Raw genomic sequence first — 14,915 nt, 5'->3', positions numbered from 1 at the left:
TGACTCCAACGCAATTACAACTCCAAAGCGTCCGCTATGAGGGCATCTGCTATTGCCGGTTAATGCTTGATCTGATTGAATCTAGGCCTAAATGTTCTAAGATTTATTTTCAATCCATTACCCAGATTTGAGCAGAGATGCAGGGAAGAATATATATATATATTTAAATGTAAGAACCACCAGTCAGCAGGATACAGACAGCTCAAGAGGTATGCTTAGCTATGCAGAAAAAATATATACATATATTTTTTTGCATAGAATTAAGCATAATGTTTATGGCTCTAGATTGCAGGAAAAAGCTGTTTCAGGTGTCAACTTAGTCTTCACCTCCCAGCGATCCCCACATACTTTGTGCCCCCTCAGATTTTGGGAGTGCATGACTCCCCAGGGCTACAAGTTGCCCATCCCTGCGTTAGGCTAAGACCTCCAATGATAAAGTGTGGTTATAATATAATAATGTTTAACTCTGTAATGAGATGGCATGCTGAATTCCATCAGGTTGGGTGGCACCTCAATTATTTGTTAAGGGCAGCAATAGCCTATTAATTTATCCTAGAAATTATTACAGAATATTATTGACCAAGATCATATGGCCTTATACTCACAATTTTATACTTCAGAAGTCCTTTATAAGACAAGTGTATGTACAGTGTATAATGGTTTATGTATACAGTACCCGTCAAAAGTTTGGACACACATCCTCATTAAAAGGTTTTTCTTTATTTTTTACTATTTTCCACATTGTAGAAAAATAGTGAAGACATCAAAACTATGAAATAACAGAAAAGGAATCATGTAGAAACTAAACAAAGTTGCCTTGATGACAGCTTTGCACACTCTTGGCATTCTCCCAACCAGCTTCACCTGGAATGCTTTTCCAACAGTCTTGAAGGAGTTCCCAAATATGCTGAGCACTTGTTGGCTGCTTTTCCTTCACTTTGCAGTCCAACTCATCCCAACCCATCTCAATTGGGTTGAGGTCAGGTGATTGTGGAGGCCAGGTCATCTGATGCAGCACTCCATCACTCTCCTTCTTGGTCAAATAGCCCTTACACAGCCTGGAGGTGTGTTGGGTCATTGTCCTGTTGAAAAACAAATAGTCCCACTAAGCGCAAACCAGATGGGATGGCGTATCGCTGAAGAATGCTGTGGTAGCTATGCTGGTTAAGTGTGCCTTGAATTCTAAATAAATCACTGACAGTGTCACCGGCAAACCTCCCCCACACGATCACACCTCCTCCATGCTTCACGGTGGGAACCACACAAGTGGAGATCATCCATTCACCTACTCTGCGTCTCACAAAGACATGGCGGTTGGAACCAAAAATCTCAAATTTGGACTGATCAGATCAAAGGACATATTTCCACTGGTCCAATGTCCATTGTTTGTGTTTCTTGGCCCAAGCAAGTCACATATTTTTATTGGTGTCATTTAGTAGTGGTTTCTTTGTAGCAATTTGACCATGAAGGCCTGATTCACCTAGTCTCCTCTGAACAGTTGATGTTGAGATGTGTCTGTTACTTGAACTCTGTGAAGCATTTATTTGGGCTGCAATTAATGAGGTTGGTAACTCTAATGAACTTATCCTCTGCCGCAGAGGTACAGTGGCGCAAAAAAAGTATTTAGTCAGCCACCAATTGTGCAAGTTCTCCCACTTAAAAAGATGAGAGAGGCCTGAAATTTTCATCATAGGTACACTTCAACTATGACAGACAAAATGAGAAAAGAAATCCAGAAGATCTCATTGTAGGATTTTTAATGAATTTATTAGCAAATTATGGTGGAAAATAAGTATTTGGTCACCTACAAACAAGCAAGATTTCTGGCTCTCACAGACCTGTAACTTCTTCTTTAAGAGGCCCCTCTGTCCTCCACTCGTTACCTCTATTAATGGCACCTGTTTGAACTTGTTATCAGTATAAAAGACACCTGTCCACAACCTCAAACAGTCACACTCCAAACTCCACTATGGCCAAGACCAAAGAGCTGTCAAAGGACACCAGAAACAAAAACATTACAGGCCTCTCTCATCTTTTTAAGTGGGAGAACTTGCACAATTGGTGGCTGACTAAATACTTTTTTGCCCCACTGTAAATCTGGGTCTTCCTTTCATGAGAGCCAGTTTCATCATATCGCTTGATGGTTTTTGCGAAATTTCAAAGACTTGAAATTTCCCGCATTGACTGACCTTCACGTCTTAAAGTAATAATGGACTATCGTTTTTTTGCTTATTTGAGCTGTTCTTGCCATAATATGGACTTCGTCTTTTACCAAATAGGGCTATCTTCTGTAAACCACCCCTACCTTGTCGCAACACAACTGATTGGCTCAAATGCATTAAAAAGGATAGAAATTCCCTAAATGAACTTTTAACAAGGCACACGTGTTAATTGAAATGCATTCCAGGTGACTACCTCATGAAGCTGGTTGAGAGAATGCCAAGAGTGCACAAAGCTTTCAAGGCAAAGGGTGGCTACTTTGAAGAATCTCAAATATAACATATATTTTAATTTGTTTTTTTGGGGGTTACTACATGATTCCATATGTGTTATTTCATAGTTTTGATGTCTTCACTGTTATTCTACAATGTAGAAAATAGTACAAATAACCCTGGAATGAGTAGGGGTGTCCAAACTTTTGACTGGTACTGTAGGTATATCGATTTGTCATTTATGTTGTGAGTAGTATATTGCGCTTAGGGTTACTTACCCCTTTAGGTACCCCTTTTCCTTTCACTTACTAAGAAAAACAAACTCCACAATCCTTAGTCTTTTCTTTAGATCATGTTTTTCTCATTACTCTAAAACCAAACAATTAAAATGAAAACTGAATTTGGTCTCCTCTTCATGAACTTGTTTGAAATAAAAATCATTTCGAAACAATGGAGGAAAAAAAAGTCATACATTGTTTTTCATATGCTGAACAAAAATATTAATGCAACATGCAACAATTTAAAATATTTTACAGATCATATAAAGAAATCAGTCAATTAAAATAAACTCATTAGGCCCTAATCTATGGATTTCACATGACTGGGAATACAGATATGCATCTGTTGGTTACAGATACCTTTTTAAAAAATGAAGGGGCGTTGTTAAAAAAAAAAGTCTGTATCTGGTGTAACCACAATTTGCCTCATGCAGAACAGTACATCTCCTTCACATAGAGTTGATTAGGCTGTTGATTGTGGCCTATGGAATGTTGTGAATGGCTGTGCGAAGTTGCTGGATATTGGCGGAGCATCCCAAACATGCTCAACGGGTGTCATGTATGGTGAGTATGCAGACCATTTTCAGCTTCCAGGAATTGTGGTCAGATCCTTGTGGTGCATTATCATTCTGAAACATGAGGTGATGGCGGTGGCTGAATGGCACGACAATGGGCCTCAGGATCTCATCACGGTATCTCTGTGCATTCAAATTGCCATTGATAAAATGCAATCATGTTTGATGTCTGTAGCTTATGCCTGTCCATACTACTGCCACCATGGGGCACTCTGTTCACAGCGTTGACATCAGCAAAGCGCTTGCCCACATAACGCCATACACGTACGTCGTCCGCAGTTGTGAGGCCAGTTGGACGTACTGCCAAATTCTCTAAAACGACATGAGGCGGCTTATGGTAGAGAAATGAACATGAAACTCTCTGGCAACAGCTCTGGTGGACATTCCTGCAACCAGCATGCCAATTACACACTCCCTCAAAATTTGAGACATCTGTGGCATTGAGTTGTGTGACAAAACTGCACATTTTAGAATAGCCTTTTATTGTCCCCAGCACAAGATAAACCTGTGTAATGATCGTGCTGTTTAATCAGCTTCTTGATATGCCACACCTATCAGGTGGATAGATTATCTTGGCAAAGGAGAAATGCTCACTAACAGGGATGTAAACAAATTTGTGCCCACAATTTCAGAGAAATAAGCTTCTTGTGCATATGGAAAACGTCTGGGATCTTTCATTTCAGCTCATGAAACATGGGACCAACAGTTGGTCAGAATGCATAAAAAATGTAAATCAATAATCCCCCAACAAATTTCACACATTATTTAATGTACAGTTCCAAAATATTAAAATATAGATGTATTTTAAATAGTTAAAAAGTGCATACATATCTTTGGTAAGTGCTTTAAATTATACAGTACATACCATTCAATAAACTTACTGTACACAACAATCTCTAGCTAATGCACAAATAATCAATTCAAGCTGACATACATGCAAACTCTAGATATTAGTGAAACGATTATCACAATGGTTGCGACAACAAATATTATATGTGTCCTGAGGAAAATATATTCCAGTATGATTCTTCTTTATATGACCTTCATATATTCTACTTATCTGATGGCCTGTTTTTGGTTTAACAAACGTTACTAATGTATATACACTGCTCAAAAAAAGAAAGGGAACACTAAAATAACACATCCTAGATCTGAATGAATGAAATATTCTTATTAAATACTTTTTTATTTACATAGTTGAATGTGCTGACAACAAAATCACACAAAAATTATCAATGGAAATCAAATTTATCAACCCATGGAGGTCTGGATTTGGAGACACACTCAAAATTAAAGTGGAAAACCACACTACAGGCTGATCCAATTTTGATATAATGTCCTTAAAACAGGTCAAAATGAGGCTCAGTAGTGTGTGTGGCCTCCACGTGCCTGTATGACCTCCCTACAACGCCCGGGCATGCTCCTGATGAGGTGGCGGATGGTCTCCTGATGGATCTCCTCCCAGACCTGGACTAAAGCATCCGCCAACTCCTGGACAGTCTGTGGTGCAACGTTGGTGGATGGAGCGAGACATGATGTCCCAGATGTGCTCAATTGGATTCAGGTCTGGGGAACGGGCGGGCCAGTCCATAGCATCAATGCCTTCCTCTTGCAGGAACTGCTGACACACTCCAGCCACATGAGGTCTAGCATTGTCTTGCATTAGGAGGAACCCAGGGCCAACCGCACCAGCATACCCCATGGTCTCACATGGGGTCTGAGGATCTAATCTCGGTACCTAATGGCAGTCAGGCTACCTCTGGCGAGCACATAGAGGGCTGTGCGGCCCCCCAAAGAAATGCCACCCCACACCATGACTGACCCACCGCCAAACCGGTCATGCTGGAGGATGTTGCAGGCAGCAGAACGTTATCCATGGTGTCTCCAGACTCTGTCACATGTGCTCAGTGTGAACCTGCTTTCATCTGTGAAGAGCACAGGGTGCCAGTGGCGAATTTGCCAATCTTGGTGTTCTCTGGCAAATGCCAAACGTCCTGCACGGTGTTGGGCTGTAAGCTCAACCCCCACCTGTGGACGTCGGGCCCTCATACCACCCTCATGGAGTCTTGTTTCTGACCATTTGAGCAGACACATGCACATTTGTGGCCTGCTGGAGGTCATTTTGCAGGGCTCTGGCAGTGCTCCTCCTGCTCCTCCTTGCACAAAGGCGGAGGTAGCGGTCCTGCTGCTGGGTTGTTGCCCTCCTACGGCCTCCTCCACGTCTCCTGATGTACTGGCCTATCTCCTGGTAGCGCCTCCATGCTCTGGACACTACGCTGACAGACACAGCAAACCTTCTTGCCACAGCTCGCATTGACGTGCCATCCTGGATGAGCTGCACTACCTGAGCCACTTGTGTGGGTTGTAGACTCCGTCTCATGCTACCACTAGTATGAAAGCACCGCCAGCATTCAAAAGTGACCAAAACATCAGCCAGGAAGCATAGGAACTGAGAAGTGGTCTGTGGTCACCACCTGCGGTGTCTTGCTAATTGCCTATCATTTCTACCTGTCAATCAGTGCTGCTTCCTAAGTGGACAGTTTGATTTCACAGAAGTGTGACTGACTTGGAGTTACATTGTGTTGTTTAAGTGTTGCCTTTATTTTTTTGAGCAGTATTCTAAAATCTAAATATACAGTATAAACACTCTACATCAGGGCTCGTCAACTAGGTTTGGCCCTTGGCCCAATTTGTCTCTGAGCTAATAGTCAGCGGCCTAATTGGCCTACACTACAAATTGAACAACATTTTTAACACATCTGATCAGTACATAATACATTCTGTGACAATTATAATAATTTTGATCTGATTACGCTCATAAAATCACCATGTCTCTATTCAGTTATTATTTTTGTCTATTTCACTGTGTTGATTGGTGGGGAAAAACAGGTTCACTGTAGCCTACACTAATATTTTTTAACATCAACATGTTGCTCTCAATAAGTATCAGGGAAAATGTACAAAGAGATTGCATTCATCTTACCATATTTTCCCAATGCCAAGCCAGTGTGTCTTATTTGAAATGAAAATGTTGCTGTTTGCAAATCATTTAATCTCATACGTTATTATGAATCTAAGCATGGAACTTTTAAGGTGGTCTTCCCGCCTGAGACAGAGGCCCTACGCAGAAACATTTAAGCTTTAACTGCAAGCTACATAAACTGCTTCTTTGGCTGACAACTCCTCCACCAGATTTGAAGACTACGGAATGCCCATGGATATCATTGCGTTTGTACGTGCTCCTCTCACAGTCTGCCCAGGTGGAGAACACTCCTCCCTTGCTAAGAAAACAATACCCTCACTGGATTGGGCTCCTGAGTGGAGCAGCAGTCTAAGGCACTGCATCTCAGTGCAAGAGGTGTCACTACAGTCCCTGGTTCGAATCCAGGCTGAATCACATCTGGCCGTGATTGGAAGCCCCATAGGGTGGCGCACAATTGGCCCAGCGTCGTCCGGGTTTGGTCTTGGTAGGCCGTCATTGTAAATAAGAATTTGTTCTTAACTGACTTGCCTAGTTACATAAAGTTTAAATTTAAAAAATTAGGCCGCAATTCAAACTGAGCTGATTGAATTACAGACATCAAGCCAAATCAGGGATGCGCTCAGGGGTACCGAGTCCTTGTGTGCGTTTTGGGTGGCATGCTCAGGAATACAGCCAATAAAGAAACGTGCATTTCATGTGCTAACAATGTTTGGATCGACTTAATCCTGCGAGTCCTCATTTTCCTCTATGAATGCAATATAGACTCAGGACAGGAACCGGCTTTCACACAAGTCAATTGTTGACTGCCTGCGCATCAAAATCACATCCATCTCACGTGACATCCATAAGATTGAGGGGAAATGCAACATTTCCCATTGAGTGAGTAACTTAGTGGCCTATATGACTGTACTTAGTAAATACTAACATTATTGTGTGCTTATCCAGGGATATTTAGGTCTCAAGCTGACAGTATTATCTGTTTGTTCTGTCGTTATAGGAGCAGGCTGTCCTGATAGACATTCACCTTTTTTTCTTTAAATTATTGTTTTATCTAGGATGCTCCATTTTTGCCCAGTTGCAATTGTAAGGAGACCTTGTAAAAAAAAAAAAATTAAATCCCACTTCTGAAACTGTCTTTGGAATGATTTTTTTTGTGCATATTTATTTTTTAATACGCGTCTCATAATGCCAGAATTTCAATAACTGAACTCATGGCTGCAGTCTTGGACGTGGACAACATTTTTAGATTTTTTTTTAAATGTGCATTTTATATATATAAAACACAGAATGGGCATCAACACTGTCACATGACCCGAGTGGCTGGATGAGTGAGGTCAAATGACCTGACCTTGATCTCATTGCAGGAGGTCTTCCACCAATTTCCCCTCCACCCGGTGGGGTATCCCCTGCAAATGAGCATCACAGCATCGAACCTAAATGGCATCGGCCATATAATTTTTTCTTGTGAAAGATGCTGTTAAGCCTTATGGCATACCACAGCCAGTTGTTATTTTATGTAGGCCTTGGCTCAGAAGACAATTAAGCCCTCTTCTTGTTTGTAAAGTCAAATTAAAATGAAGATTATTGTTGAAATGAATTACTCGACTGGTGTAGGTTTTCTCCATCTGTCGTTGTGCAACACTTGCATAACAGGTTAGCTATATTTTCAGCACCAGGTGCTGTTCACCTCCTATTGATTGTGCTGTGGTTGCAGCTTTAAGTTTCAGCACCACAAAATGGTCGTTGCCAGCTTTATTAGTTGACTGTCTCCTGCATTCTCTCTCCTCATGAATGAAGTTAAAACTTAACTTTTGCATTATTTAGGTAGGGTAACTTCCTTCTTGGGACATTGCATTTGGGGGGTTTTGCATATCGGATCCGAGATTTGTATACATTTTTTTTATTTAAAAAATATTAACATTTAATTTGGGGGTCTTTGGGGGAGCCAAATAATATTGTTGGCGTGCCAGATTTGGCCCGCGGGTCGCCAGTTTGGGAACCCTGCTCTACATTGTGTAAATGTTGAATGGCAGCTTATGCAGGGGACCGGAGGTGTTCGGGGGACTAGCGGGAGTCCTCTCCCATCTCGGCCTCTCCCGATGGAAACAGCATCTTCCTTAGGATGGGGACGTAGAAGGGGCCGAAAACTGAGCGGTTGAAATGGACTATTCGCCCAAAGGCCATTCCCAGTTCTGCCACCTCAGCACTCAGCAGCCTCAGGGCAGGGGGCATGGACGGACTCTTTTTAGTGGGGCCTCCCTCTAGCATGGCCTGGAGGTAGCCCTGCACTCTTTCTCCTACAGCATGTGTGGTATGCAAAAAGAGAGACATCAGCCTGCTGCACTGCCAATCTGACTTACAAGAACCTTTGCAGACACAGAACATATCTTGCTAAACTGTACAATTGTATCGGACTCATAATTGTATCAGTAATGGTTAAATTGACCTCCACATATCTCAGGATTAACATGGAACTCATGCAACTAGTTACTCTGGAATGCTGAACTTGGGAGGTCGGTTTGGGTTGCCCCTCACTGGTGGTGACTGACCTATGAGTGTGTGGATGGGGTTGTTGTCCTTGGCCAGGTCTGAGATCTGTCCCTTAAGCAAATCTTCACTGTCCTGAGGCAGCGCTGGTCCTTCCTGGATGATCAGAGCCTCCTTCACCTGCACCAGAACCTGCTCCCTCAGCCCCAGCAACGCCCCCTGCAGGTCAAAGTCCCTGAACGCACCAGAGAGACTGGTGTCAAACATCTATTCAAAACAACTGCAGGATAAGGATTTATTGAACTCTCAATAATACATTTGATTGTACTTTAGAGTAGAGCATGAATAGCTTCATGAAATCATGTATAAACATTTTTATTTTAAATGTTTATTAACTTGTTAACTTGAGCTATATTTTTTGAGCCTGAAGAAGCCAGGGTTTGTTCAAATCAAATCCAATCAAATGTATTTCTATAGCCCTTCGTACATCAGCTGATATCTCAAAGTGCTGAATAGAAACCCAGCCTTGTTGCAGACATTTGAAGTGTGGCAGCTGGGCTCTTTTGTCAACTTACTTGTTTTCGGTTATACATTACCTGTGCTCCGAGAGAGACAGTAACCCCCCCATCTCTTACCTGTTGTGACTGCCCTCCAGCAGGGCAGTGATGGTCTGCTTGAGTTTACCTACAAACCCCTGCAGAGAGAAAACAGCGGCCCCACACTGTGTGCTAGTCAACAGCAGAACTGATGCCTCAAGAACCAGCAGACTCAGCCTCTGCCCCAGTGCATCTATGCGGGCTCTGTCCATCAGAACTGTCTGTGGAGGGAGAGGAGAAATTTGGACATGAGCTACTATAAAATGTTTTCCAGTAGATAAGTGGGGGTGAGTAGATTATGTGGGGGTGAAACCACAGGGAATTATTATTATTTAATCTCTATCTATTAATTTATTGGAACAATAGGTGATTCATCCATTCATTGATAATTCCCTGATGTAATGTCCTTGTTGAAAATGGCATCAACCACCTTCTTCCTGAATTGTATTCTCCACTAAACGACTATCAAACAGACAAAGCGTCAATACAGGACTAAGATCGAGTCGTACTACACCGGCTCTGATGCTCGTCGGATGTGGCTGGGTTCGCAAACCATTTCAGACTACAAAGGGAAGCACAGCCGAGAGCTGCCCAGTGACACGAGCCTACTAGACGAGCTAAACTACTTCAATGCTCGGTTCGAGGCAAATAACACTGAAACATGCTTGAGAGCACCAGCTGTACCAGAAGACTGTGTGATCACGCTCTCCGCAGCCGATGTGAGTAAGACCTTCAGACATGTCAACATTCACAAGGCAGCAGGGTCAGACAGATTACCAGGACGTGTACTGTGAGCGCTGACCAACTGGCAAGTGTCTTCACTGACATTTTCAGCTTCTCCCTGTCCGAGTCTGTAATACCAACATGTTTTAAGCAGACCACCATAGAGCCTGTGCTCAAGAACACTAAGGTAACCTGCCTAAATGACTACCGACCCGTAGCACTCATGTCTGTAGCCATGAAGTGCTTTGAAAGGCTGGTCATGGCTCACATCAACACCATCATCCCAAAAACCCTAGACCCACTCCAATTTGCATACCGCCCCAACAGATCCACAGATGATGCAATCTCCATTGCCCTCCACACTGCCCTTTCCCATCTGGACAAAAGGAACACCTATGTGAGAATGCAATTCATGGACTACAGCTCAGAGTTCAACACCATAGTGCCCTCAAAGCTCATCAATAAGCAGACACTGGGACTAAACACCTCCCTTTGCAACTGGATCCTGGACTTCCTGACGGGCCGCCCCTAGGTGGTAAGGTTTGCTTTATCTTGGCCAGGTCGCAGTTGTAAATGAGAACTTGTTCTCAACTGGCCTGCCTGGTTAAATAAAGGTGAAAAAAAAGGAAATGAAAAGGTAAAAACACATCCGCCACGCTGATCCTCAACACAGGGGCCTCTCAGGGGTGCGTGCTCAGCCCCTCCTGTACTCCCGGTTCACTCATGACTGCACGACCAGGCACGACTTCAACACCATCATTAAATTAGAAGATTACACAACAGTGGTAGGCCTGATCACCAACAACAACAAGACAGCCTACAGGGAGGAGGTCAGATGCCTGGCGGTGAGGTGCCAGGACAACAACCTCTCCCTCAATGTGATCAAGACAAAGGAGATGATTGTGGACTCCAGGAAAAAGAGGACCGAGCACGCCCCCATTCTCATTGACGGGGCTGCAGTGGAGCAGGTTGAGAGCTTCAAGTTCCTTGGTGTCCACATCACCAACAAACTAACATGGTCCAAGCACACCAAGACAGTTGTGAAGCGGGCAGGCAAAACCTATTCCCCCTCAAAAGACTGAAAAGATTTGGCATGGGTCCTCAGATCCTCAAAAGGTTCTACAGCTGCACCATCGAGAGCATCCGACCGCATCCGAGCTCAGCCTCCGACCGCAAGGCACTACAGAGGGTAGTACGAACGGCCCAGTACATCACCAGGGCCAAGCTTCCTGCCATCCAGGACCTCTATACCAGGAGGTGTCAGAGGAAGGCCCTAAAAATTGTCAAAGACTCCAGCCACCCTAGTCATAGACTGTTCTCTTTGCTACCACATGGTAAGCGGTACCGGAGCGCCAAGTCTAGGTCCAAGAGGCTTCTAAACAGCTTCTTCCCCAAGCCACAAGACTCCTGAACATCTAGTCAAATGGCTACCATGACTACTACCCCCCCCCACTCTCTCTGTTGTCATCTATGCATAGTCACTTTAATTCACTCTACCTATATGTACATACTACCTCAACTAACCGGTTTCCCCGCACATTGACTCTGTACCAGCACCCACCTGTAGATAATGTTATTTTTTTTTTTACTGCTGCTCTTTATTTACTTGTTACTTATATCTCTTATTCTTATCCATATTTTTTTTAAACTGCACTGTTGGTTAGGGTCTTGTAAGTAAGCATTTCACTGTAAGGTTTACATCTGTTGTATTCGGTGCATGTGACTAATAAAATTTGATTTGAACTGTCTCCATTCTTGTTATGCCACTGGGAAGACAGAACCAATCAGGGTCCTCGTTTGATTACCTCAGGGTAGTTCTGGTCATGGGGGTCCCAGCTCAGCAGTTGCAGGTAAGCCCTGTTCAGGACGGCAGTAGGACTTAATGGACCACGTGGCTTGGGAGTCCCAGTGTCAAGGTCAGACTGGGCACTGACCAATGCCTCCTCTCGTGCTGCCACCTGAAGCCAAACGGTGGTCTTGTCCAGGAAGTCTTGAGAAGGATGGTTAGAAAAGCAACAAAAACATATAGAAGCCATCATTAGACAAACAATATCCGTTTTGAAGTTCCTGACATTTATTTGATGGAAAGTGTGAATGTAATTAAAGGGATTATCCAACCGAGTTCAATCAAACAATCAATCAAATAAATATATTTATAAAGCTTTTTTATATCAGCAGATGTCACAAAGTGCTTATACAGAAACCCAGCCTAAAACCCCAGAGAGCAGACAATGGAGATGTAGAAGCACAAGTTCTTCCATCTGGATGTTAGGAGCATGTCAGTGTAACAGTATAACTTTAGACCGTCCCCTCGCCCATACCCGGGCGCGAACCAGAGACCCTCTGCACACATCAACAACAGTCATCCACGAAGCATCGTTACCCATCGCTCCACAAAAGCCGCAGCCCTTGCAGAACAAGGGGAACAACTACTTCAAGGTTTCAGAGCAAGTGACGTCACCGATTGAAACGCTATTTAGCGCGCACCACCGCAAACTAAGCTAGCCGTTTCACATCCGTTACATCAGATTTGGTAGAACTGTAGATTTGTGTAGATTTTCTCTTAGAACATTGTCCCACTTACCAGGCTGCTTCTCCAGGACCTCCTGGAACTTGGCCTGCTCGTATTGGACCGCCTGCTGAAGAAGATTAGGTCTGAGGCTCTGTACAGTGAAGTTGACCATGTCTGTCTTCATCAGGCCAAGGACTCTGAAGATCTCCCTGTTAGTAAGGAAAGGAACATATTTCTTAGCATTAACCAAAAGTAGGCCTTGGTTCATTACTGGACATGTGTGAACCATACCCAAAGTAACTATGAATGAGTAGTGGAATAGTCTACGAAGGAGCTTCCCAGAGTTTTTTTATTTTTTTTTAGATTTTGTCTTTCCAAGGGTAATGTCATTACATTTTCATATCTAATATTATGCTACATAATTCCTTCTTTTTTTTTTACCATAAAATTAGTTAATTGAGCATGTCCCTCACCTGAGGAGCTCCACTGGGTCCGAAAGATCCCGTAATGTCTTGATCTCTGGGTCCCGTACAGGGGCACACAGGGAGGCCATGGTATTGATGATGTAGCCTGACAATCTTTGCAGGTCCAGGGCCCCGTGATCTGCCTGCTGCTGGATCAGCTCCAGGTCCAGAACCTCCTCCACCTGGGCCTTCAGACGCACGTGGCCAGGCAGGAGCAGGGACAGCACGGTCTGACCACACAGGGGACAGCCACATAGTGGGTCACTTAGCCTTTCTTTGTTTGCTATACTATGCTGAGAAACTGGGGGAAGGAGTGAGCTAGTAAAGGTACATGACCATACTCACAGTTTTCACCTCTTGGAGCAGAATGACAGCATGGACATAGTCTGGAGGGCTGCATGAAAGCTGCTCACGAAGACAGTCCCAGAAAGCACTGTGAACTATGTCAGATATTCTCCCTTGCAAGCTAAAAAATAAATCATTATTAAAAATCTGTGACTTTAAAGTGACTGAAATTATGATCATACAGCGATTATTGACCATCATTAGACAGAAATGGTGTGTGTTTCATAGCTATTCTTGCCTGTCTTTGGGGGGGCTGTTCTGTCTGAAGCTGAAGTCTCTGTTCATCACTATCTCATGTGCAAGGCTGAGATTGGAAACACAATTCTCAAACTCAATCATATCTGCGAGAGAGGCTTGTTTGGGAGGGCTCCCTGGAAGATGAAGACAGACACACACACACACACACACACACACACACACACACACACACACACACACACACACATACAGACAGACAGACAGACAGTGGAGAGAGATAGAAGTAAAATACCTTTATTACACACAAAATATGAATCCATACCAATAGCTGTTCATGAGGAGTGCCTGTTACCTGTTGGGGAGTCAAGTTTCTGGAGACAGGGCACATCACAGGATGTGTCGCCTCCCGCCTCCTCTATTGGGTTTGCATTCTGCATGCCTGGACCATGAAAATAAAGTAATCATGGTCTCATAATAGTATTTGGTCTGTCGATACAGGTAATACATATTCACCATCAACAAAACAGGGTATGAAAAAAAGAGTCCTACTGCATTTTGGTTAGCTTATTGAACTATCAAAGAGAGAACCAAACTCACCAGCAATTGTGCTGAGTCTTCAGACAACGTTTGCAAATCAGTCTGAAGTTTCAAATTATATTCACACGATAAAATGTAACTGTGTAGTACATGAATACAGCAGGGAAGCATCTGTCTGCTACAGTTAAAGATCGGCGCTCTGAAGTTTAAAAGCAGACCAAACCATTACGTAAGGTTGGGATATGATTTATGCCTGAAGTTTCCATATGTAGTAGACATAGGCCTACTACAAAATGATATGCTCTAGATATTTGAGATGTAAATATGTTTATAAATGTAACATACCCTTAAAAATGGCCCTTTCGGTTTATGTTCTGGTTTCAAAGTCAATATAATACACAGACAGATGGTTTGCTCCATGGTTGAATCAAAACAGAGGGGCGTGCCCTGCCGTATTTTTCTAGTGCGGCCCGGAGATTGTCCTTGCAATGCAACTGCAATGTTTTGACAAGTAGGAGTGGTACAAAGTTCGCTTTTATGTATAATGCTACGAGTTAATAAACAATAAAGTAAGCACGTGCAGTTTTAAAGTTCTCTCTAAAGTGAAATAGATGGAAACCGTAAAACAACCGGAAATGTCCATATTAGTCCGTTTTTTGAATTTGTTACGAAAGCATACCAGAGGTGTGAACGTACCATGGCAACTTGGTGTGAGTGGCATATGGGTAGTCCGACTAAAACAAAGCCACAGAGGTCATACATTCTTTAGTTGTAAAGGAAGGAAT

General features: G+C 43.2%; 1 protein-coding gene across 2 annotated transcripts; it reads right to left on the bottom strand.

Annotated features, from left to right (window-relative positions):
• Positions 1–4,033: 4,033 nt before the first annotated feature.
• On the bottom strand, positions 4,034–14,577 carry LOC115143299 (T-complex protein 11-like protein 2). 2 transcript variants are annotated; one of them, XM_029683553.2, is made up of 11 exons: positions 14,476–14,568; positions 14,191–14,329; positions 13,946–14,032; positions 13,634–13,766; positions 13,396–13,516; positions 13,060–13,280; positions 12,659–12,795; positions 11,880–12,064; positions 9,391–9,572; positions 8,818–8,990; positions 4,034–8,565 (listed from the first exon to the last, which is right to left on the bottom strand). In XM_029683553.2, the coding sequence occupies exons 3-11, from the start codon at positions 14,028–14,030 to the stop codon at positions 8,333–8,335; spliced, it is 1,470 nt and encodes a 489-aa protein (XP_029539413.1). In that variant the 5' UTR covers positions 14,031–14,032; positions 14,191–14,329; positions 14,476–14,568; the 3' UTR covers positions 4,034–8,332. The 2 variants fall into 2 exon arrangements, with proteins under 2 accessions (XP_029539413.1, XP_064857970.1); XM_065001898.1 differs by lacking the exon at positions 14,191–14,329 and having other exon boundaries at positions 14,476–14,577.
• Positions 14,578–14,915: the final 338 nt, after the last annotated feature.

This window comes from Oncorhynchus nerka, linkage group LG15 (genome assembly GCF_034236695.1).
Source record: "Oncorhynchus nerka isolate Pitt River linkage group LG15, Oner_Uvic_2.0, whole genome shotgun sequence".
Lineage (NCBI taxonomy): Eukaryota > Metazoa > Chordata > Actinopteri > Salmoniformes > Salmonidae > Oncorhynchus > Oncorhynchus nerka.
This window is presented reverse-complemented; position numbering and strand designations above follow the sequence as displayed.

Excerpts from the sequence above, each read along its gene's own strand:
- LOC115143299 (XM_065001898.1), bottom strand. The coding sequence starts at position 14,030 with ATGCAGAATGCAAACCCAATAGAGGAGGCGGGAGGCGACACATCCTGT. Across the intron at positions 13,767-13,945 it reads GAAACTTGACTCCCCAACAG|GGAGCCCTCCCAAACAAGCC; the intron begins GTAACAGGCACT and ends TTCATCTTCCAG. Across the intron at positions 12,065-12,658 it reads GGTCCTGGAGAAGCAGCCTG|ACTTCCTGGACAAGACCACC; the intron begins GTAAGTGGGACA and ends ATCCTTCTCAAG.